The 25,315-nt window shown below is 41.7% G+C and overlaps 1 protein-coding gene across 2 annotated transcripts in view; it reads left to right on the forward strand.

The window, feature by feature from the left end:
* The window catches only part of magi3a (membrane associated guanylate kinase, WW and PDZ domain containing 3a), a 116,935-nt gene that overhangs the window by 86,428 nt on the left and 5,192 nt on the right, over nt 1-25,315 (forward strand). For both annotated transcript variants that reach the window (XM_053317322.1, XM_053317323.1), the window contains 14 exons: nt 5,233-5,439; nt 7,646-7,814; nt 8,675-8,754; nt 9,457-9,514; nt 11,418-11,524; nt 15,086-15,286; nt 16,867-17,499; nt 19,329-19,360; nt 20,023-20,263; nt 20,763-20,857; nt 21,205-21,397; nt 22,429-22,641; nt 23,091-23,276; nt 23,441-23,534. In XM_053317322.1, coding sequence (XP_053173297.1) covers nt 5,233-5,439; nt 7,646-7,814; nt 8,675-8,754; nt 9,457-9,514; nt 11,418-11,524; nt 15,086-15,286; nt 16,867-17,499; nt 19,329-19,360; nt 20,023-20,263; nt 20,763-20,857; nt 21,205-21,397; nt 22,429-22,641; nt 23,091-23,276; nt 23,441-23,534 — 2,509 coding nt within the window. The remainder of the gene's footprint in view (nt 1-5,232; nt 5,440-7,645; nt 7,815-8,674; nt 8,755-9,456; nt 9,515-11,417; nt 11,525-15,085; nt 15,287-16,866; nt 17,500-19,328; nt 19,361-20,022; nt 20,264-20,762; nt 20,858-21,204; nt 21,398-22,428; nt 22,642-23,090; nt 23,277-23,440; nt 23,535-25,315) is intronic.

Genomic DNA, 25,315 nt, shown 5'->3' on the forward strand with positions numbered 1-25,315 from the left:
CAAACCAACGATGAAATGCTCCTACTTCCAAGTAGTGTGTGTGTATATTAGAAATCTTCACTGATCCACTCAGTTAGAAGAATCAAGACTCCAACATTTTAGTTCTTCAGTTTGTATCAAAAACCGAATATATCTACCTCCGTTGTTGTCCAAAAATGAATAAAAACATGTTAATGAGCCACACTGTTGCCCTGGGTGACATGTTCCTTTGCCCTGTAGATTATGGTATGCCTTGTTTAGACACACAAAAAAACCCCAACACACAGCAATCAGGTTTCTTAGTCTCTGGACAGTAGTTATGTGTAATTCATATTCTACTCTCTGTTTTATTCTGTTCTCTAGCTTGTGCTACATTTCCCTACCTCTTGACTTTGTACAATATAATGATGGAGGTGAAGAAACATGTCACCCGGTGTGCTTCATTAATATGCTTTTATTCATTTTTGGACAACAACAGAGACGAATAACATTTATCAGGTTAGGGATATTCACTCTATACTTATTATTTGGACAAATGTATTGGTGGTTTGGCTCAGCACATGACATTTGTTATCAATATGAAGTGTATAGAAAATGACATGCTGTATCCTTTAAAGTGCCAGACATGAAATGCAATGTCCCCAATTCCCTCCCTGCCAAAGACCCTCATTGTATAATTTCCCATTTCCCTCATCTCCTGTCATCTCTCTATTATCAGCTATCTAATAAATAAAGCATAAAATGACCCAAAAACAATTTAAAAAAACAGCTTTAGACTCAAGTAAGAGCCTATAATACAATGCAGTATGTGTCTCAACATGTTATCTTGGTGAATTTCATCATCATATGAAATCCTAGAGACACATGATGCTTCAATCAGCCTCCACAATGACTTTTTCAACACTTTTATTAAACATGGCATTTCTGTCTTTTCATGTAGCCGAATTCATTACCACACTATCTGTTAGAGCAGGGGTGTCAAACATGCGGCCCGCGGGCCAGATGCGGCCCGCTGAGGGGTGCGATCTGGCCCACTTGCCATCCAGTGCTCTTTTCCTTCCTTCGTTCCTTCATTCCTTCCTACCTTCCTTTTTTCGTTCCTTCCTTCCTTTCTTCCTTCCATTCTTCCTTCCATTCTTCCTTCCTTCCTTTCTTCCTTCTGTCCTTCCTTCCATCTGCCCTTCCTTCCTTTCTCCCTTCCTTCTTTCTTTCTTTCTTTCTTTCTTTCTTTCTTTCTTTCTTTCTTTCTTTCTTTCTTTCTTTCTTTCTTTCTTTCTTTCTTTCTTTCTTTCTTTCTTTCTTTCTTTCTTTCTTTCTTTCTTTCTTTCTTTCTTTCTTTCTTTCTTTCTTTCTTTCTTTCTTTCTTTCTGTCTGTCTGTCTGTCTGTCTGTCTGTCTGTCTGTCTGTCTGTCTGTCTGTCTGTCTGTCTGTCTGTCTGTCTGTCTGTCTGTCTGTCTGTCTGTCTGTCTGTCTGTCTGTCTGTCTGTCTGTCCTTCACTATGTCTCTTTCCTACCTTTCTTCCCTCCTTCCTTTTGCCTGTCTTTCCTTCCTTCCCTTCTTTTTTCCTTATTTCCTTCGTTCCTTCTTTCCTTCCATCTTTTTAACGATCCAGCCCACATGAGATCAAATTGGTCTGTATGTGGCCCTTGAATGAAAATGAGTTTGACACCCCTGTGTTAGAGGATATAACAAGTAAATACAGCATCTGTGTTACTGTTTATTATTTCACCATTTTAATTTAGTATATATTCCTTCTTTGGTTATTCAATCATGTATTTATTATTTATCTACTAGAATTACAAATGTTCACCTGCTTGATCTAGTCTATTGTTATGGCCCATGTTCTGCCTGTTTTTAATAATTAAATCTAATTGTTATTACTACAGCTAGTTCATATCTTTGATATGATAAAACATGATACAATGTTGTCACATCAAAAGAAAGACAGTGGCCTTTTTTTTTTTTTTTTTGCCTCAATCGAATATTAATAGTATTAACAATTCCCATCCTATTAAATTGAACTGTGGATAATTGGTTGACTGCTATGTTTATTACAATGATTATACATTGTGCTAAATAAACTAATAGAGCTGTCAGTAGATGCCCCGGGATCAGTCCCCATAATATGAATACTAAATGGAAACTGTATTTATTTAAAATAACTTGAAGCAAAACTAAATGAGGAGCCACTTGAGATTCAAACAAACGGCCCGTTTAATGAACTTCGCAAAGAGACCCGACTCCTCAAAGAGACATTGCACTCGTTCTTTATGTAAAGTAAAGAACACCCAGCCTCCAGTCTTTTGATGTCCTCTTTTTTTTTTTTTTTTTTAGTTTTAGCTCTAAATTATCATCAAGTACTGCTTTTCATATTGTTGCTCGTTGCTTGTTGCTCATTTGTGGAATATAATTACAACTCAATCCATCTCATTGTCCTTTCCTTATTGTGGCCACTTCTTTTTCTCCCAGCTTTTACTAATGGGTACTTACGGAGAAGGCGACATGTACCTTTTTTGTGTGAGCCTCATAAACTGAGGAGTGCACCGAGGGAAAATGAACACTTCCAATTTAACAACCCCATATTTGCATTCTGTCATTAAGATCCTCATTAATTACAAACCTAGGAAAGGATTTAATGGTTTTCAATAAGATACTGATTCTAATACTTCATAAATTAAAATGTGATTCGGTGTAATTACCTTGATCAATTAGGATGTATTGTTTAACATCACACTCTAACACAATGTGCTTTTTAGCTGTGTGTTGTTTATTATTACAGTATCATAAATATAGCTGTTAGCTGCAGAATATGGAAAAGATTTAATGATTATTTCTGTTTTGCTGTCATTTTAACTTTGTTTTGTTTTTTCATGTGAGCCAGTGTCATGTGTCATTTTTGATAAGACTGCCTTCACTTTGTATATGAGATATGTTATGGATATGCATATCTACAGTGGGGATAATATCAGTTGATGTATCGCTGTGGGTTATTTATCGGTTGGGCTCCGTTGATTTGAAAATATCTATTTAAATGAGGAAATTAAAATCTGCAAAAGCAAGATTGTTCTTCATTTTGCTTTGCGTGACATGAGCAGTCTGTATGCAACATTAATTCACATTATATCTGTCAGTAAGAACGTGCTCCCCTCTCTTATTCTTTTTGCTGCCATCCATCCTTCCTCATATATCCCTATCACAGTGTACTCCCCTAGTAACAGTCTGTCCACTTCTTAGTGTGTTGTTTAACTGTTACAATACAGCATTCAGCAACTCAGACACAGTCTTTATCCACACTGCAAATACTGGAGGACGGTCCTTTCCCAGAGAGAGATAACAACCAGCGAATCAATATTTGTACCTTAGCTTACCAACTATTTTTTTCAACCCCTGTTCTTCGAAGTTTTCATCTTTTCTATTATTATTACTGGGGGGGGGGAAGAGGGAGAGGGAGAGGGAGAGGGAGAGGGAGAGGGAGAGGGGGAGAGAGAGAGAGAGAGAGAGAGAGGGAGAGGGAGAGGGAGAGGGGGAGAGAGAGAGAGAGAGAGAGAGAGAGAGAGAGAGAGAGAGAGAGAGAGAGAGAGAGAGAGAGAGAGAGAGGAGAGAGGGAGAGAGGGAGAGAGAGAGAGAGAGAGAGAGAGAGAGAGAGAGAAAAGTGGGTCACCTCCTCTCCTATAGTTGAGGGAAGATGAAGACTAGTGGCCCTCCCGCCCCCACCCTCAACCCCCTCGCTCTGTGGAGTCACACTGTTTGCCCCCCTTAGGCAACAACATGACAGTAAAGGCAAGCTGATGGACTTAAAGGGGCAATCAATTGCTCTAGAACCTGCCTTGGCTTGCAGTAGTCACAGTTCCCGAGGCAAAGAAGCTGTAAAAATGACAATGCGTATTTTTTGTCTTCTGAGGGCTAAGAGTACCACAGCAGTAGTGAATATTAATAAGATACAATAATAACAATACTTTTCACACAAACATGCTTTTTAAACAGATACAAATAAAGTATAATATTAACAAAACCTTATTAGGCAATAGGATATTGACCAATTACCATTTTCAAGGCATAGTTTTATATACAGAGGGGTTTTCATGGCAGTCGACCCAGAAGTTGTTGAGACATTATCATTAGAAATAAAAAATGTTCGGCACACAGGTGGTCGAGTGGTTAGAGTGAATGCCATATATGCAGCCGACCCCGGTTCGAATCCCAATCGGCGGTCCTTTGCTGCATGTCATACCCCCCTCTCTCTCCCATGTTTCCTGTCGTTCTACTGATAAATAAAGGGCCAACAAAATCTTAAAAAAATAATAAATAAATAAATAAAATGTTCAACTAGCTTGAGGAAAAGGGACCAAAGTGTTGGACAGGCAGAGAAGCATTGCCATTCCCAGACCAATGTCCCTATCCTGGCTAAAAATGCAATAAAATAACATTCAAAATGAAAAAACGTTAAGATGGATACCATAGATTAACAACATAGATTCATACCAGGAAATGTCCCTGCTGTAACATTTCAGGCTCCGGCTGGATGGTCACTAGACCTGATCAGCAGGTTTGGGATGTGTGAGAGACAACATGACCTTCCTCATGTGTTGTTCTCCAGTGGCTCTTTGTATATTTGTGTAGGCATATGGTTATTTGTGTAAACTTTTCCGACAGTGTGTGTGTGGGAATTTGCAAAAGACTAATTTGCCTGAAAAACTTGAGGAAGGAAAAACATTTCCTCTTATCCAAGGAGACTGTTCCAAAACCTGAGAGTTATGATAGCAAAAGCTTGGCCTCATTTTGTTCCAACCAGTACAGCTCTGCCAGATATGATTTGTAGCTAACAACCAGACTCCCCTGTGCGTTTAAAGAAATTTAAACTGCCACAGCAATACAATTGAGGTGATATGTTTTTTTTCTTGATTCTGTATCAATAAAGTGTTTTTACTGCTGCTTTGTTGTGGAGTTGTCTTTTTCCCTTCTGTGTTGGACTACAAAGCCAAAAAAGAGACTTTTAATTATTTCCTTTTATTGAACACTTGTGACTTCGTGTGTGTTCTTTCTAGTCTGCTTATACTCATGTGAACCACACACAAGGAGAGAAAAATCTAAAAGCAGGGTTGTCCAACAGTTTCCCGGTCCTGGGGGTTTGTGTGTGGTTTGAACTTTTAGGGGTTTAGGATTAAGGTTAGAAGTGGATTTGGTTAAGCTAATGTTAAGTCTCTCTTTCTCTTTCGTTCTCACTCATTCTGTCTTTTTTCGCTTCTTATCAGGCAATTATTATGGCACTCCTAAGCCTCCTGCAGAGCCCAGTCCTGTGCAGCCTGATTTGGTGGACCAGGTTCTGTTTGATGAGGAATTTGACAGCGAAGTCCAACGAAAACGCACAACCTCGGTCAGTAAGATGGACAGAAAGGACAGTGCAGCCCCAGAAGAAGAAGAGGAAGAGGAGAGGCCTCCTATGGTCAACGGCCTAGCTGGTGAGACATACCACTGACTTTTACATTTCACTGCACCTCCAATTCTTCCTGCAAGTTGTAACGCAGCTGTGCCCCATACTGTTTTTCTTCAAATTCAAACCCCAGCAGTTTTTTTTTGTTTTCTCGATTCATTTATTTATTTATTTATGTTGTCCAGCAGTTCATTATATATTATTTTCCGAATGCAAAACAGCAGGACCTTGTTTTACTTCCTCCTTATCATTCTTTTCTCCGAACAAACATCCTCAGGATTAGCTGTTGTGCATGCAAGGTCAGCACTAACTCACAGCCCTGCAAAGTCAAGAGGTAGCCAAAGTAATGTCTGAGATCAATAGAAGCAATCCCTCGGTTAGAAGGATAGACTTTGTCCTTGTTTGATTCCCTTACAAGGATGTCCTCACATGGCATAAACAAAATTAGACCATGTTTTCAGCTAATGGTGGATGGAAAGAAGTTAGAAAAACCTCTAACTGCTGTGTCATTATAAAACAGTAATGGCGAGTCAGTATCATGTTCCAACATGTTACATAATAACTGTCCATATGAAATCACTTTCACTACCATTTACCCATCTTTAACCAGTCAACTGAACAAAGTAGCAGCTTCTGGCTGTTTGCCGCTCCAGCTGGAACATGCTCTTTCAGCTGTCCTTTCCTCTGTTATGGCTTTACCCACCAGCTCTATCACACCCTGGTTTAATGCTGCATGGCACTGCCAATCTACCATGTTCGCCAAATGAGCCACTCTGCATAAACAGATGATGCAATGCAGCCACAAGACATTCTGAGTTTTGACTTTGTTTCTTCTATTTTAGATTGCAGGGATTCTTTTTTTAAATATGAAGAAAATAAGAGTGTACACTCTGCACACTCCAAGTTCAGATATGTTATCACAGAAATTTCAATAGGCTAATTCAAATAATTGAAATCATTTGTAAGTACTATTTTATCCAGGTTTGCTATCCAGAGGAGGAAGAGGAAAGCAAGGGGACAGAGAAGAAACGTGTAAAAAAGATGAATGTGCATGTAGAAAGAGCTGCGTCGCTCACATCCAAGAGGGAAACGTTGTCAGAGACACATCATCTCTATGGCCTTAGGCAGTAACGATGGCAATATGGAGCCCAGCCAAGAAAAACCACTCATCGCACAAGGATGTCACTCTTAATTCTTTAGCTCATGAGTTGCCTGGTCACAAAATGCAGTTTATTATACCTTTTGTCAACATGTGGATGGAATGGATTGTTTAAGTAGTGAAGATGTTTCAACAAAAAGGGGTAGCAGAAGACATAGTACCATGCCTCAAAGGGAGTTTAATAATGGTCATGCATTACCTTGAACAGACACATTCCTTTATGTCCCTACAAGCCTACACGGTCACATTTGCAACATCACAGTTGATATTTCCCCGCAAGGGCTGAGAGTTGCTATAGCTTAGAGCAAGTTTTTGTATGTAGTCATTTGTTCTGACTTTATGAGCACAGAAACCCCTCCGTAGCTCCACAGTGAAAAAAGAGGCCCCAATTTCAGGACAAAAAGCTCCTGACTTCTTCCAGTCAATGGTTGTCACTTTTCATTTCTGCCATTCAATTACCCCAGCCAAACAAACTGAGCTGCTTTCAATGCCATGATGAAGCTAGGTCATACACAGCCTGATGAAAACCTACAGATAAGAGCCACACACAGACGGTGCAAACACACATATCAAGATTTGGCAAGTACACACCCACACATACATACACATACACACATACATACACACACACACACACACCCAGACACACACGTAGCAGCCTGTGTGATACTAATAGAGTTGTGATGTGTTGCTCACGGCTGGGCTCGAGCATTGGTCAGCTCTGCCCTTGCCTGGGAGGCAGTTCCCAGTACATCGCTGCTGACATGCAAATCCTATGGCAATAGCTGTGCTTCCGTCCTCTCTCTGTGTACTCTCTCTGTCTGTCTCTCTCGCTCTCTCTCTACCCCCTTTCCTCTCCCGTGGATGTAACCGTCCACCCAGTGTTCAGAATAAGAGCAGCTCGAGTGGCAGCAACAACAGCAAGAGATGCAAGGAGCCCAGAGGAGCTCCAACAATGGCGCCACACTCTCACCTCGTGTCTCCTTCTCCTTCTACCATCTCCCACACCCCTACTCCAAACCCATCCCTTTTTCTGTCTCCATGCCCGTGTCTATGTCTCCATGTCGGGCCACAGAGCACAAGGACAAGGCAGAGTGGAGGAAGACGGTGCCCAGCTACAACCAGTCAGCCGGGGCCATGGACCTGCGTACGTGGAACACGTTGACTCCGGATGAAAGTCAGGAGCCCTTGCCTAAAAACTGGGAGATGGCCTATACAGAGACTGGCATGGTCTATTTCATAGAGTAAGTAGCCTTTCTACTGCTACTTGGTTGCCTTGTTTTGGTCCTATTACTCTCCCATTACATCAGCATTGTGCTAATCCTACTCCCAGTACTCTCCCAATCTCTTTTTCTGCCAAAGTGAGCCAAATTTGTTGAGAGATCTGGCAGCAAGTCCTTTCTACTCTCCATGTAACGCATTCATCTGTGCTGTATCAAGACAGGTGTTGGACATGGTAGCTATCTGTGGGCTCACCAATGGCAGTTGTGTTGTTCCCAATTAAGTTTTTCTTTCATTTCCCCTGTGTTTGATGTCAGGTTTGTTGGCTGGTGCTAAAAGCAGCGGGCTCGCATTGTTTACCTGGCCTGTTAGTGTGGCAAGCAGTCAATGCTTAGCTGCTGACAGAGCCAGGTGCTGCTGCTCGCTGCTAAATCAATACCTCATTCTGCCAGCGAGAGAAACAACAGGCTAAATGGAGCTCGCCACCCCTGACCCCCTCACTCAGTTCTGCTGTTTATGATCTCTGCAACTGCTCATTCTTTCCTTCTGTGGTCGATGTATTCCTCCGTCACCCCCCTCCTTCGCTCTCTCTCTCTTCTTTTTTCTCCTTGTTCCTCAAAGGGCCCCATTAGTTTAAGATTTTTTCATTTTAAAAGTGCTTTTTTTAATAAGCCGTTTGATCCCAAAAGATTAGAAGTTTGCCACACTTTGTGTTTTCAGGGAACTTTTAGTTCTGTTTGATTGTCAGAGCTGGTGGAAAATCTCCTGGGTAAAGTGGCTCCTGAGATTTCCCACCACTAACTGCCTAATTGTCACAGTATCTTTATTGTTTTTTTTTAATGATTTACCGTGCCTAAATCCCTGTCCCCTCTTTGTACTTCAGTCACAACAGCAAGACCACTACCTGGCTGGACCCCCGCCTTGCCAAAAAGGCCAAGCCTCCTGAGAAATGTGACGAAGGAGGTGAGACAATATCTGCAGACAGTTGATGCGGTTGTAACATTTACATGGACACCTACACCTCCTTGTCCCACTCATGTATTCTCCTCCCTACCCACATACACTTCATCTCAACTCCCTGCTGCATAGAGCACTGTGTGTGCATGAGCCACATGCTTGCTTCTCTGAAGGGGGCACTGGCTAACAGACGGAGACTGAACAGCTGAGCGGGCCTGGTCACAGTCATGCCGGTGACACAGCACAAACCTCCAGTCTCCAGCCTGCCCCTCTCCTCCTAATGGCTTCTGGGACACATGCAGAGAGCTCATCAGTGCAGCATCTCTCAAAAGGCAATTTTCTATGGCCCCTCTTGCGTAAAGATCTCCTCTGCGCTGCGTGTGTTTGTCACACAGCAGCAGAAACTCAAGATGTTGCACACATACACACTGCTGGAGAGAAAGGCTATTATTTTCTAGGGAGGCTGTGTAACAACTCAGCATTTCCTCCCTCCTCCTCCTCCTCTCCCTGTCTCATCCACAGTGTGTATTAAGCCCTAAACACATAGTGACAAATAAAAGCAGGCCTCTGATTTTGTAGGTGTAGGTAAGCATACTGTGAAGTTACCATTCAAAGCACCTCGCCTCACTGTGTGTGTCCAATTGTCCTACGGTGCTTCAGCAGTATTTGAAGTGATTTGCGTTTCTCTTCCCCCTGTCCTCCCCCCAGAGCTGCCCTACGGCTGGGAGAAGATTGAGGACCCCCAGTATGGAACCTACTACGTGGAGTAAGTAAACTTCTCTCTGTGCCTAGAGGGACCCAGAGGGCTACAGTTGTGAACTATGGTGGATGTAGAGAGAATGACTTGCTTGCTTATATTCAGATCCTTTGTGTTTTTGCTGAAGTGTCAACCAGGGCTTCAATCAGCACCTGTCTGGGTCCTCTGGATCTGCGTGTTTGATTTCGCAAAGATGCACTTTTTGAATTGAGCTCATTCCTGTGCACCTTAAAGCCAAATTGCTGAATTTGAAAGGTTAAGATGTATTAAAAGTGGTACTGTTGAATCTTAGGGGACCTGTGAACCATGTCATATGCCATTGTCCTTACGCTAGTTTCCCACACTGCAAAAAAAGCAATTATGTCAGTACAGAAAATGTTGGTGTGTAACAGCTTTGAGTATGTGTATGTGAGAGAGAATAGATAGTGTAGACAACAGACAATGAAGGGTTTTGGTCCCTAAGAGGGAAACAAGAGCGAGATTCCATTCTGATCAAGAGTGTAAACAAGAGCACAATGTTTCATTTTAGTCCCATTACTGTGGACAAAGAGAGAGAGACCTGCAGGCAGGGGGGGGGGATCAGTGTGCCTGTTTATGCAAGAGGGTCACTGAGAGGCTCCCTCTTCTCTGTCTCCGTCTCTTTTCTGTCAAGCAAATTTTCTTGTGAATGAACATCCGAATGCAACAAATTGACAGAAAGTCTCATTATTTCCTCAACTGCTGCACAAAACATGAGGCGTGGCAATGAAGGAGTGAGGAAAGTGAGAACAGAGAGCAGCGGAGGAAATGAAAGAGCGCAAATGGCAGAGAGAGGAATGTTTATCTCTTCAGACATAATGGGGAGGGTATCTCTGTGCATGAGTCATACACAGCAAGAGAGGAGAGTACTTTTTCTTAAATGAGCATTCACACGCACGCGCACACACACATGCCATCAGTGTCTCAGCGTGGGGCTGATTCAGTGTGCGGCATCAATGCATTTTGTCTTCCCAAGGTGCTGTCATGACCAGGATTTACAACTGTTAAAGCTCATTACACAGATAAGCTACCTCTTTCTGTTACCATCTAACCATGGAGGGTCATTTCTCAGGGTAGAAGGAAATGATTCAGCACACAGGTGTGACCTACAAATCATTAATTGTTTTTATAGACTGTAAACTCCCCTTAGTGTAGCTGCTGCTCCTGGGATAGCAAGGCTGGTTATTTTTAGACATGTTAACAAAGAAAGCCATCGTTGGGCCTGTAACATGAAAAAAATGGCTCATTGTTCTGTACACCTATCGACAGTGTTAGTGAATCTTTTGATCTTGGGATTACAATGCATTGGGCAGATGTTGATCCCATCATGACAATGTGGACTATCAAAGCAAAAGATTGCTACTGATCCTCTCTATCCAATTCTCTTTGAATTCACTGGGCACGTCAGTTCTATTTTTTATATCTGCGGTTTAGACATGCTCTCAATCCATCTATACGTGTTACACTTCTGGCACAGACAGGTTTGGCTTTGTGGTTTTTACAGGCTGTATTAGAGCAGCCTGCATGCTACTTTTATACGACATGCCTCCTACCCCGTACTTGGTTATGTCATCCGTAGCCCAAGTCAAATCACAGGTTTGCATGACAGGCAAAGATTAATATCAACAATGTTAGGCAAGCTGTGTTCTGTGAGGTCAGAAGTTAAGACTGCAGATAAATACAAAGGCAGAAGCATTAGCTGGCAGCTCAGACTGTGTGTTCTCAGCTGTTGTAGGTAACTGAATGAATAAAAATAGAAGGATGTGTGATGAACAATATGCCAGATAAAGCAGGATGAAAACACATTAGCTATGCAGAGTCAAGCTTTATGTAACAACTTGTTCTACTATTTTGAATTCTTGTTCACCTAATTCTGTTATCTCCTGCTGTGCAGCCACATCAACCAGAAGACACAGTTTGAGAATCCAGTACTGGAAGCAAAGAGAAAGTTGAGTGTGGACTTGCCCACCGCAGTATCGCCACCGGCAGCCACGCCCTCAGGTAAATACACACACAGCCACGCCCTCTGGAGCACAGTGTACACAAGCTATTTACAGCATACAATATACAAGTCATTCCTGTCATTTTAAAGTGAATGTTTCTGAGTTGAATGTAAACAAGTGGCAATAAGGAGAAAGAATTCGAGAGAAAATGATGTTTTGAAAATCATTACACCGTTGAAAGATCATGTAATTCTAAAAAGGAGGAAGACTTTAACTATGGCGTGATGGCTGTAGAGGTTAGGGGAAATCACACCATTATAGACACTGCACAGTGTCATGGTTTAGATTGAGGGCCAGGAAGTTTTTCTTTCGCTGGTCATCAGGGAAAAACACAGGAAGTGAGATCATTTGCACTAAATTGCATCCTGGAATTTAATGGAGAGAGATGGAGCAACTTGCATAACTCTTGATGAATTCATCATTTCAGCATGTGGCTCTCGATTTAGATGATCCTTGAAGAGAAATCAAAATCACAATTTAATGTTATTCTCAGAAATGAGGGGTTTTTAGTCATGGTTCTAGTAATAGCAACGTTGGTTGGTCAGTCTCTCAGTCTGGTTCCAGACTAAACAAACAACATTTATGCTCATGACAGGATATATCCTACTGACTTTTCTGAATGTCTCTGCAGCTATTGGATATATTTATTCAGCCATACATTCATGTCCTACTCAAGATGAATTGTTATACCTTTGGTGAACCTCTGACTTCTCATCTAGAGCCATCATAATAACATTCCCATTAGCCTCAGCTACACGGTATGTTTAGTGCTGTATATCACATCTTAGCATCCTAACATGCTGAACTAAATGGTGAACATGGTAAATATTATGTCAGCTAAATGTCAGCATGTTCACATTGTGACTATGTGAGCATGCTGACATGAGCATTTAGTTCTGCTGTGTCTAAATACAGAGCTGCTAACATGGCTGCTGACTCTTAGCATTGCTAGTGTCACACAGACAGATGTCACATATAACTACACAATATGTTATTTTACATATACAAATGGGAGCAGTAGTTATATAGTTAGCAGTGTCAACAGCTTGGCCCATTGTGTGTTAAGTCAGTCACTTTTCCACATGGCAGTCTTTTTGCTTCTCCTCCTGTCACACCTTACGATGCAGAGCAGGTGATTATTAAGACACAAATTGTGGTTAAGTTCTAGCTTTTAGTTCAGTGAGGAAAATACCTATATAGCAAGGTGTTAGATGTGTTATCCAAATACTGGAGCACTTTTATCATCTCCTTCATGCTGAGTCTGTGTGGAAGATGTTCTAACAGTTGACAGGCTGCTGATAAACAGCCCATAGCCTCTGAAGCAATGATATTCAATTTGAATAATGGAGCAGCGCCTCACTGGGCGACAGAATTCATTTTGACAAGTAGATATGAAATAGGGAGGGCTCTGAGGTCTCTTTGAAAATGCTTCTGCCCCAGTCATTCATTGCAGTTCAAAGATCTCTTTAGAACAGAGGAAGAGAGAAAGTGCTGAGAGTGAGAGTGAGAGAAGGAGAAAGAGGTGACTGGTGTTGAAAGTGACTTATGATCATAAATTGCATTTCTACTGGGTCATCTGTTCATCATTTACCACCTGTGGTGGATACTGCCGCTTCAGTGGTCAAATACCCCCCTTCTCAGTCAATGTAAAGGTCTGAGAGCTGGAAGCCCCGTGCTGTTGTAACATGAGTAAGAATTATTATACTCTTCTGTACATGCACACACAAAGCATGGTCACATTAGTATTCAAACTAGCCGCTGTACATCAGACACCCCTCGGACAGAACTGTCTGCCTCACTCTGTTGCACGTAGACCCAACCTCCCACAGCTGAGCTTCTCTGCAGTCTGTGGATGATATTGCCTCTGTGTATTACCACCCCCAGCTTCAACTGCCTCTCCTGTGCCCACTCTGCACCTTCCCACCCTTGTTAATGAGAATTAATGGTTAGTGGTCTTGTGCAAGTGTGCGGACGTGCGTGAGGTGGCTTCTAAATACTGTTTTGACAGGCTGGCTAGCCTGACCTCCCAGACAACGCCGCAAAGCACAGGAGCAAAGCACAGTACTATACTCAACCATAATTACACAGCTGACAATCCTGTCTGACATTTCATATAATCACTTCACCCCCGAGAATACAGACTGTCCCTTTGTGGCCCACAGCTTAATCAAGACCATGTAAACATGGTTTTGGTGTGTAGCCCCCTCCCCATCCCACTCCCCCTTCTCTCTCTATTCCTCTGTCAGTGTTGCATGGTGATCATGTAAGAGATGTTGACAGTCTCTTGACATAGTGTGTGAACATTGAATTCCTGGTCAGTCTGACAGGGCTTAATCCTGTCAGAGAATATATTACACATGTGCTCACACCTCAAGGAATTTCATATTTTTGCACCTGCATGCATATACTTGCACATTTACATATCTTGAAAACATCTCTCTGACACTTGTACAGCTCCGATAGTGGGAATGTCATGTTAATCATACTTGGCATAATCTTTTTTTTTTCTTCAGGGCGGTCACGTTCATCTACCAATTGCAATGCAATTATGCAAATCACAATCCCATGACACATTGAGATTGGTGTAGGAGGCAAGGGGAACGGGGGGCCTCTATCTGTATCTTCCCTAATGAGATTGATGTCCCCCCATCTATCAGTGTGGGAACTGCCAGAGAAGAAGCCCAGAATGCAGGGACACAGCACATAACTCACAATCTTATAGGCTCACACCATGGGGAAGAGCAAGCTAGGATTTAGTTAGAATGTCCCTTTTTCTGTCAAGGCTAACTCTATTTTTCCCTGTCTCTCTCTGTCTCATCGCTCTTATCTCACTCTTTCTTGCACATTGGATGCACAAACACACACACACACACACACACACACACACACACACACACACACACACACAGTCTAATATAATTATTTTCCTGTGTTGTATAAAGTTGCCCCATTTACACATCCTGCAGGCAGCACAAAGGAAATTTGCAATGAAAAGTTTACCTGGAAAATGTCAGACACATTTCAGGATGTATTTATCACTGCAGTGAAAGGACTTGGTTGTTTGGGTGAAGACTGGGTTAGAATATAGACATTTTGCACTAACTGGGTGTTTATTAGGTTTGCAAAGACAGCAGTAGACTTGTATGTTTTGAGTGTGTGCACGTGTGATTTGTTTGAGTTTCATATTTAACATTGCAAGTCCTTAGAGCGTTTATGTAATCACTCGCGGTGAATGACGTGCTGCCAAAGATGTTGCCACTATGCGAATGTTGTTATAGATACTTAGGAGCAAGTTTTTCAGTTTATCTGAATGTCCCAGTTGACAGTCATGGTATGCTAATCTGTGAACCTGATGACTAGATGTGCTGCTCATATCTGTAGAATTCATGGAAATGTGACTTATGACTGAATTTTATATATTTATTTTTAGACTACAGCTGTGTTATCTGTTGACAAGGGTAAACAGAAACATATAGTATGTGTCTGTTACATGTCTAGTATACATTATGTTTATTACTTCTTGTCAATCTCTTTACTCTTTCCATCTTCATCCTTACAGCAGAGGAGGTTGGTAGGGGATTGCGGGGCTTCACGCGAGATCCATCTCAACTGCAGGGCTCCATCCTACAGACAGCACTTAGAAAAAGCCCACAGGGCTTTGGGTTCACCATCATTGGAGGAGACCGACCCGATGAGTTTCTTCAGGTCAAAAACGTCCTTCCAGATGGGCCTGCTGCACATGACAACAAGATAGCCTCAGGTAAAGTTCAACCACAGATCTACTGCTTATAAATGTGCATTCCAGTATAAGTCATACAAGGAGGAACTGCTAGAAAGAAAGGTTAACAGGACACAAATGGGTTTTCATTACTTGTCTAAACAAAACATAATCCAGTGTCACATTGACATATACACTGTTTGCATGGCATGCATGCCTATGTACACAGTCAGGTTTGGCATCAGCATGCTTACTGTACATAATGCAGTTGTATGTACCCTGAGTACACACTAACAAACACATTTAGACAAAAAACACAAAACTGGCGCTTGACTGTGAATGTCACATTGCATGATCAAGCAAAGACAAATGTTTATTGGCATTGTTCAGAGGAGCTGCTCTAAAAATAGAAAACTTCTGTCAATGAAGCACATGTTCAGTTTATGGTTGACACCCAGTTTTTATATACAGCCATATATTAGAGATTTAATTGACCTGCAGTCTGGTTGTCTTTTAATGGGTGGAGGGTGACAGGGATGCTTATCTAAAAAATGTGCATGTAGTCTGGAGCATACAGACAAGACGGCTAAATATAGCTCTGCCAGTCTGCTTTCTATAAACTCACTAGGTCAACTGTAGTAGCACCTGCATATTAGTGGTTCATTACATTTCCTTTTATTGAATATTGTGATCACATGCATGGTGATTGTACAGTTGTAATTTAAATTACAGTTAGAGAAGTGTCTCAGGATTCACATTAAAGTCATATTGATTGCATTGAATGCTTCTACAGCCATTCCAGTGTTACTACTGAGAACCAAAAAGAAAATGGAGCAGAGAGAATAATTATTTTTAATGTTTCATTTCTCTTGAGAATGAGGATAATTGATTAAACCGAAAACTGAATGTAATTAATTTCATTGGGTTATAATGGTGAGCAGTGGACTGTAACTTCTTATAGTTTTCTGTTTGATTTAAGACTTTCTGACTACAGGCCTGCAGTATTATTTATGCCACAATTAAAAGCTGAACTCTCTAAGACTCTAACTTTCACTTATTGCTATTGTTTTGTGGATGTTTGTAAGTCACAAGATCTGAACAGGCACTACATTGGGATATGAACTCATTTCAGGAGTGAAACCTTAGCTGTGTTTGCTCGGAAATTGTATTGATTGTGTAGATGGGATGAATCCTCCACTGGGCTTTTAGCCAGCTAGCCAGTCAGCAATTCAGTTGGCCATCCAGCCCCATATCAGCATGGCCAAGGATGATGTGAGTCTGCCGCCCACCTTCTCTTACAGGGCGATGAAAGGAGGAAAAAGAAAACACTATGTCAGTGATCTTGTTATATTCTCTCCATTCAATTGACATCCTTGGATTGTCTTAAGTGTTAGAAGAGCAGGAGCAAAAACGGGTACAGATTCTACTTTTATAGTCCAGCAGGATAATTATAATTTCCCTTATTGTGATAAATCTGTCAGTGTTATTAGTGTCATCTTTTATTTGCCTTCGTGTGCAAACAATTTTTGTACCGTTTGCATTCAACCCAGTGATCACAGTCCCCACTCTTATTAAATTGTCCATTTTACAAACATGTAAAAGCTTTTTTTTTTGTCTTTTAGGTGATGTGATTGTAGACATCAATGGGGCATGTGTGCTGGGGAAGACTCATGCTGATGTGGTGCAGATGTTTCAGTCCATCCCGATCAACCAATATGTGGACATGGTCCTGTGCCGGGGCTACCCCTTGCCTGAGGACTCCAGCAGCAGTGAGGAGGCCTCAGGTGGCGTCGGCACCTCCAAGGACACTTCCCCGACACCCTCCACCTCCACGCCACAGGAACCCCATTACACAATCCCAGATGGAGGAACCCTCTCCAGGCAGACTGCTGCAGTGCCTCCCATGACCAATGGAGGGCGCCACCACCACCATCCTCACTCCCACCAACACCATCACCACCTTCCTCACGCCCACAACCAAGAAGGCCCTGACCCCACTCTGTTGCAGCCAGAGCTTGTGAGTGTGCCCTTGGTGAAAGGTCCCGGAGGTTTTGGATTTGCCATTGCAGATTGCCCTCTGGGCCAAAAGGTGAAGATGATCCTGGATGCCCAGTGGTGCCGCGGCTTGCTGAAGGGTGACGTAATCAAGGAGATCAACAGACAAAATGTCCAGACGTTGAGCCACTCCCAAGTTGTGGACATCCTCAAAGATCTGCCTGTAGGCAGTGAGGTTAACGTGCTGGTGCTTAGAGGAGGTGAGTCGGCAGAAATTAGAGTTCACATGCAGGTACTGCAAGTACTGTCTGCAACATAGACCTAATCCTCAGAAGTACAGGTTTGTTACAGCTGGCGGGATTACAGTGCTGATGCTGTGACATCTCTGCTGTTAAGTCGTTGCTGTCTATATTAATCTACTCGGACAACAAACAGGTGTTTGTGCCTGGAGATAGTCTAGTGGTATAGTCCCATGCTTCTGAAATCATCTTAATCCCCACACAGCTTTGTTGCGTCAGTAGTCTATTTCTCTCTTACTTTCCCTTTTTCCCAAAAGAAAACAATGAATGAAACAACAGAGGTGAGGAGCCCACCTCCTTACATTTGAGAAAGCAGCATTGGTAGACCAGCATGGTCAAAGGTCTATCCAGATGAGGGGAAATTTAATCTAACACAGTGTTTTAATTGGACGAATAACAGGATGGATTATGGTGTTCACCGGTAACACTGTAGATATTGCTACAGGACACACAGACCAATGTTAAATAAAGCAATTTCACGCTCTGGTCCACACCAACTCTGCATCATCCAACATGCACCTTCCAAAACAGGGAGGAAGTCATGCTTAGTCACATGGTGAGCTGTACTTAGAAGGTACAGTTTCAGTGATTTTCTTGTTGCTTATAGAGGAGGGTAAAGGGAAAGGAAGGGGGAAGAGGCATGGCATGGTGGAAAATCATTACCCTTCTTCTTACTTCAGGCTTTCACTGATTTGAAGGGCTTGTTCCCTTTTGCCTTTACTGCAGTGCAGTAGCCTAGATTCAAGAGATCAGTGTTGCACCCACATATCAGTTGTACTCAGCTGGGCTCTGCTCTGAGCTCCAGGGGCTTGTCCTGTGTGTGTGTGTGTGTGTGAGTGCTGCTGTTATTAACTTTTTACCCATGTGTGCAGCCTTATATGCATATTTTTGATGGTTCTGTATGTGCATATTCAGGTTGTGTTACTGCTTAAAAAGGAGCAGGAGATCACAGCTTTCTAGGACTAAAAGGAGCAGCGCCGCAGGGCTTCCCTTTGGTCACCCATGGACCAGCATTAGGTTGGGCTTTAGTCGCAGCTACGGGCTAGAACTGTCTTCCGATGACAGCAGCAGAGAGAAATGAAACAGGAAATTATTTGGCCCTGCTCCCTGTTCTGGATTTAAATCTGGAAATGAGACAAAATGCCCTTCCCCATGGGATATGCACTGCACTCAGCACATGAAGAGATATGATCAGGGACTGTCAATAGAGAGATACCACCAGTACATTTACAGTATTAATATTTCAAAAGGAATTAATCAAACTTAAAGTTAATCTTTGCTAAGCTTCCACCGGTAACATTCATTAAAACATCTCATTTATTTAAATCTTCTGATTTAAATATGTGTAGACGGTGAGAGTATTTACAATGTTCTAGTAGAGTAGCAAACAGCTGGCAAAGTTAACCCTGAGAAGTGCATGTTTTCCCATGGCTTAGCATCACCTCTGTGCTTCCCAGCATAGTGACTCCTACACTGTTTGTGCTACTGGAGTATACTGCCCCCTACTGGTTGAATTACATTATGACTCACTAAAAGAGAAGAAGGCAGAAGGAGGTTATACCAAATAGTTAGAAAACCCTCTAGGCAATATTATTACAGCGAGTTCACTAAGTTATTAAGTGCAGAAAAAGGCTTAAGAAGTGGAGCTTCTACCACTGAAGGCCAGCAGGTCCATAGTGTGAAGGAAACTGTACAACTCATCCTTTAAGCCTTTAAGTCATGTATTTGATAATAGGTGTTTTCTTAAACAGTTTATAATGTAATCTCTTCTTCTGCCTCTCTGTTTACAGGCCAGACATCTCCTGTGAAATCCCTAAAGCCGGTAAGCTGAAAAATATATCTGTAATTTTGCTTCTGTCCTGTAGGTTGGAATAAAAGATACACCGATGATAAAACTCCTGCTGAATTATTAAACAGTAAAAGGTTTCAGCTTTGTCTTGGTTACCCATAAGCAACACTCAGTGTGTCTGCTGTGGAAGCTGTTGCACTTACATTATTCAGGGAGCCCACATTAGCCAGGCTGTTATTTCTGGAATTGAATGTGGGTAAATATGCTGGCTCCTGGCAAACAGCAACTTAACATCCCTCTGTGTATGGGTGTTTAAGATGATATGCCATGTTCAACAGCTTGTTGCTGTATTGCTCCTCCATGCTTCACTCTTAAAATAGAGAGGAGCTGAGACAGCAACAGGCTTACTCATACTGTTTTATTGGTTCAACACAGAATGACTGTGTGGTTGCACTATTTAAAAAAGACCAGTGCAGTTGTTTGGGCATGCAATTCTGAAAATCTTCCTGCCTCTACTTTTGGAATAAATCATTGACATAAATAAGACAATATATTATACTATGTATTATTAAATAAGATACATTATACATGATAGGAATACATTTACAGTGTTCTTAAGGAATAATTAAATTGTTTTTGTGGATAATCAACTTTCTCTTGACCATTACATCACAGCTCTTATTCCTCTTTTGCAGTGCACAGCTCCTATGTCCCAAGCCCTATCCCAGCCTGCTCCTCAACAGATGCCCCATCCCTGTTCCCAGCCCATAACACAGCCTCAGCGACAGGACATCATCAACAACACAGAGGGCCTAGGTCACTCGGAAATGCCCCCCAATCCACTCCCCTTCTCTGCCAACACACTACGCTCGTCTTCACCCAAACCGGACGCAACTGAGCTCTACCTCAAGTCCAGGGCCATGTTGGACAGCAAGCGTAAGTATCCAAGATGTATTGCAGGGTGGTTTGATGAAAACAAAGGACTGCCACTTTTCAGCATGATAAGACTTACTGATAATTTTTAAATCTCTATCGATCAACTTACCAGCTGATTGATTATTCTTTCATTTCAGCTCTACTTGTGAAATCAAATAATGTTGTTTTATTTGATTTGTTATGTTTTTTTATTTGATACATCTAAAGATCTCAATTTTGATTTTAAACAACAAATGATAAATAAGATAACATAAAATGATATCATCTTTGAAGTTAATTGAATTGAATATTTTTAACTGGTGAAATGATTGTAGAACTCCGCAGCCTTGACTGCAGACAGCAGAACAACTGCATTATACATTAAACACATTGCCTACATGCCCAACAACACTGTGTTGTCTGACTGTCTTCACTCACAAACAGCATAATAAATGTGTTTTGTCTTTTATAGCTATTTTGAATAAAACACTCATTCTTTCTCTCTTTCTCCTGTGCTCAGCTCCTAACACTAAGGACCTGGACGTTTTCATCAAAAGAAACCAGGAGTCAGGCTTTGGCTTCAGAGTCCTTGGAGGCGAGGGGCCGGATCAGCCAGTAAGTAGCGAGGATGCAACTCCAGCCATTTACTGTACATCCATGCTTGGCTTACTGCTACAATCCCAAATCCTTAGATACTACAGACCAGCAGGCAGACACCAAGCAAATCAATATTTGTGCTGCATTCAGTTACTTAGAATTTCTACAATCGTACCAGGACAATGGGGAAATAAATTGTCAATAAAATAGCAAATCTCAATTTTCCACTTTGGAAAACGAGGCACCAAATGCTCAAAGCAACTGAGAGGATTATTTACCATGAAGCCAGTCAGTCCTTATGCTCTCTCTTTCTGGCTCAGATCAGTGTGTCAAGTTGTTTCTCTTATATTCTCTTGCTTCCACAGGTGTACATTGGTGCCATCGTGCCACTCGGTGCAGCTGAGAAGGACGGGCGCTTGCGGGCAGGGGATGAGCTGCTTTGTATAGATGGCGTGGCAGTAAAGGGCAAATCCCACAAACAGGTGCTGGAGCTGATGACCAACGCTGCCCGTAATGGTCAAGTCATGCTCACAGTCCGCAGGAAACTCTCTCACATAGGTTAGTCTTCTTTTTGAATAATCAGCTCTACATTTCTCTGAGAACACTCGAAGCTTTAAAGGATTGTTTTTTTTATGCCTTTTGTTTAGATCTTGTGTGCTACAGGGAAAACCTCTGAGCCAAAGCTTTGATCTAGTATTCTTTCACTAACCCTTTAAATTTGTTCTGGATGACTTCCTTACGGATAAATCTGAATAAATGAACTTCAACCGAAATTGAATTTAAGGATGTTAGTCTAGGCATATTTTTCCTGAAAAGAAAAATAGATTTTTGAATGTGGCTTCTGTGTTTACTTGAATAACAAGGAAAGTGAATGAAAATTTTCATCCCCATAGACACAGTAAAATTGTCTCATGGTGACTTACAATAAACAGTCTGAGATTGTTTTCTCTGTGTTTATCTGTTGAAACTGATTGGAGTTGTGTGAAGGGCAGTGAAGATTAGATCAGCTGGTGGAGTTGATTTACATCTCAAAGGATGGGAGGAAAAAAAATATGCTGAGTTTTCTTTTTCAACAGCCCAAAACCCAAGCCACATTCAGGCTTGTTTACCCCCACAAATAACAACTCCATGAATAGTACGAGCACTTTTTGAAATTACTTTGGATTTGATGTATCGCAACAACAGCTTTTGATCACGTTGCTGAAATTAAGCATCAATCATGTGAGGGTTTGTGCTTTCAAAGCAGGGGTTTAGAAAGAGATTCCCTGATGCCGGCTGACAAAACTGGGACTCAGCAAAACAAGCTCACAATGAAAAGTGATAGGTAGATAAGCTTGTCTTATGAATAGCAAATTGTAAAGGGCTTTCATCTCACATGTTAAATTGACAGTCTTTGATCTCCGTATCTCACGTAGCAAAATGGCTGTCTTCAATAAAGCTGTTGTGTTTCAGATTATTTATGGAGGGATCCCGAGAATGATAAATTCCGGGAAATAAACGTCAATTTGTATCCAATTGTGAAGCTCTAATCCAAATGTGTTTGTGAATGTAAGCAGTCCCTCATGTTTCTGTGCGTTGTCATTTGTCAGATAACAGTGAGGAGGAGAGCAGCCAGCAGCCGCAGCATGTAGCATCCGCCCTGGTCAACAGCTCTCCCAAGATGCCTCGCATCGAGGTGCCGAACTCTGTCTCACCCTCCCAGCCGTCTCGGCCGGAGTGCTTTGATGTTACTCTGCAGCGAAAAGACAACGAGGGCTTCGGATTTGTTATCCTCACTTCGAAGAACAAGCCTCCACCTGGAGGTAAGAAATGAAAAAAAAACATGTCTTATATTTTTTTTCCTTTTTTTTGAAGTTCAGTTAAATAAGGAGTCATTTAGGAACATATTGAATATTAGAACATATATTGGTCAATATGCCCAAAAAGAAAAGTTAACCTAAGATCAGATCTAAGTAGAAGTTAACTAAACAGCTGATGCATCTTCTATGTCTTTTCATACAATTGTTTGTTGTTCATCGTTTTTTAGAATCATATTTGTTTAATGACGTCTAATATATCACATTAAACCATAATCTTTACTTAGGAGACATACATTTATTAGGTTCCCAGTGACAGAATTGCTTACAAAGCCACAAACACTACGGTTTATCATTGATTCAGTAAACATCGAGATTCCACTTTCAAATAACAAAGCGTGATACAAACATGCAAAAACAGCAGGTTGTCATTTCTCTGTTTCTCTCTGTTCTAGTAATACCTCACAAGATTGGCCGTATTATTGAGGGCAGCCCCACAGACCGTATAGGTCAGATGAAGGTGGGGGACCGTATCTCTGCTGTCAACGGTCGGTCCATCATGGAGCTGTCGCACAACGACATCGTTCAGCTCATCAAGGAAGCCGGAAATTCTGTCACACTCACTGTTGTGCCTGAAGATGGTAGGTCGGTGCAAAGAAAGTCTCGGCTCTGTGAAGCTGATTTCTAGAGAATGCCACAATAATCAAAAAGAGGTTTTGAGATTCCTTAGTGGTAGTTTACAAGACTGTGGTTCTTTCTTTTTGTCATTCTCAAAGGGTGTGTTGTGTGAATTATGCTCTTACAGACAGCACTCCTCCATCTGGAACAAATTCAGCCAAGCAGAGTCCTTCAGCACAACACAGAGCTGTGGGCCAACAGCCTCCCAGCTACTCAGACAGGTACACGACGATACACACACACTCCCTTACAAGCACAAGCATTCACACAGGCTTGCCAACATCCCTTTCAGACACTGAGTCTATTGGAAACAATCTAATACAAGTTCTGCCACTTGAACCATAAATTAGCCCCAATCCTCTCAAAGCAGGCTCAGGTTCTCTACATCGTGGCCCATTACCATTCCTGGTGGTCCCGCATTCTCCCTGTTATTCAGAAAGACAGAAAATTCCCCCATGGTCACAGTTTGGATAGTGAAGCAAAGAAAAATAGACAGATTAATAAGGAGTCTTACTTTCTCTTTGATCTTTCATTTTAACAAATATTACCTGTGTCAGACTTTTTAATCCATTGCTGCAGCAGCAATTCTCAACCATCATTTCTCTCCCGCACCAGCTCTGTTTCGCTGCCTATCAGCATGTGTTCCTCTTGTCCTCATTTAGCTCTCTGTCTATTCCTAGGCAGCACCAACCCCTCCGCTCTGTCTAATCTCCGGCACATGCCTTGGGTCAGTGCAGGCTATGTATGAGTTGTGGTTCTCAGCTCGGCAACATGAAGTGTAAACTCTTCTCTATGCCAGAGCTGCTAAGAAGGCCTAGACTCTTTAGATAGGGTGTCAGCACAGCTAAGTTCCCACAAAGACATTGTAATGAGCTCTGCGGAGCATTAAAGTATGCCCCCGTTATCTGCCACTGAACTGTAAAAGCAACACAGCTCTTTGAAGGATTTACATTGGTCTCTGCGCGTTGTATAATGAAACTAACAGAAAGAGGCTCGGGTTGCTGTGATGAAGGCATGGCAGCGTGTGGATCATAGTGGACACAGCCGAAAGCAAGAATGAAACTCTTTCTCTACTCTTGTCTACACAACATAGAGCAATTATACTTCTCATATGCTGTAGCTTACAATATATCACTGCTAATACATATGACACATACACACATACATATATAAAACTCCCTAAAGGGGCATGAATACTTTACCTTTTAGTCTGGTCACAGACTTTAAATCAATCAAAACCCACCTATTGTTAATCGATGTTGTCTGGGTAACCACGCTCTTTTCCATAGTTGTCTCTACTCATAACATCATAATAACTAATAATAATAATATAAAACATAATGAAACTCTCAGCATTTTTATATAACCTTTTTTTAATTTTTTTTCCCATTTTATTGAGTTTATTTTTTCCCACTTTTTTATGTTTGTTTATTTATTTGCCCAAATAGCAAGACAAAAATCCTATAATGCATGAAAGGAGTAAAAGGGATTATGCCGGTGAGATTTAAAACACCCTGAAAGGGTTTATGAATGTGCCTCTGTGGTTTGCACTGTCGCCTCACAGTAAGATCATGGGTTTGAAACCCGGCCGTCCCAGGTCCTTCCTGTGTGGACTTTGCATGTTCATCCTGTGCCTGTGTTTGCATGGGTTTCTGCTGGGTGCTGCAGTTTCCTCCCACCATCAAAGACATGTATGTTAGGGTTTACACTGGAAAAAAAGAATGAAAGTTGGTTTCAGGGTGCTGTATCGTGGATGTCTACTGTTGTTTAGGGAGAGTCAAAAGCAAAAGATACATTTTGTTTCAGTGAGTGCTGTGAAATGACAGTAAAGAAATATTCATCTTAAATCTTAATCTTAAATGACATCTCACCAAAACAGGGAAAAAATAATAACATCTAAAGTTGAAATAAGAAAAAAATGCTGTTATGTGCTGACATTTGTTTCCCATCTCAAGAGGAGTTATTGTGACATTTTGTAATAAAGCAAGACTTCATTTCCATA

The sequence above is a fragment of the Scomber japonicus genome, chromosome 4 (assembly GCF_027409825.1).
Source record: "Scomber japonicus isolate fScoJap1 chromosome 4, fScoJap1.pri, whole genome shotgun sequence".
Classification (NCBI taxonomy): domain Eukaryota; kingdom Metazoa; phylum Chordata; class Actinopteri; order Scombriformes; family Scombridae; genus Scomber; species Scomber japonicus.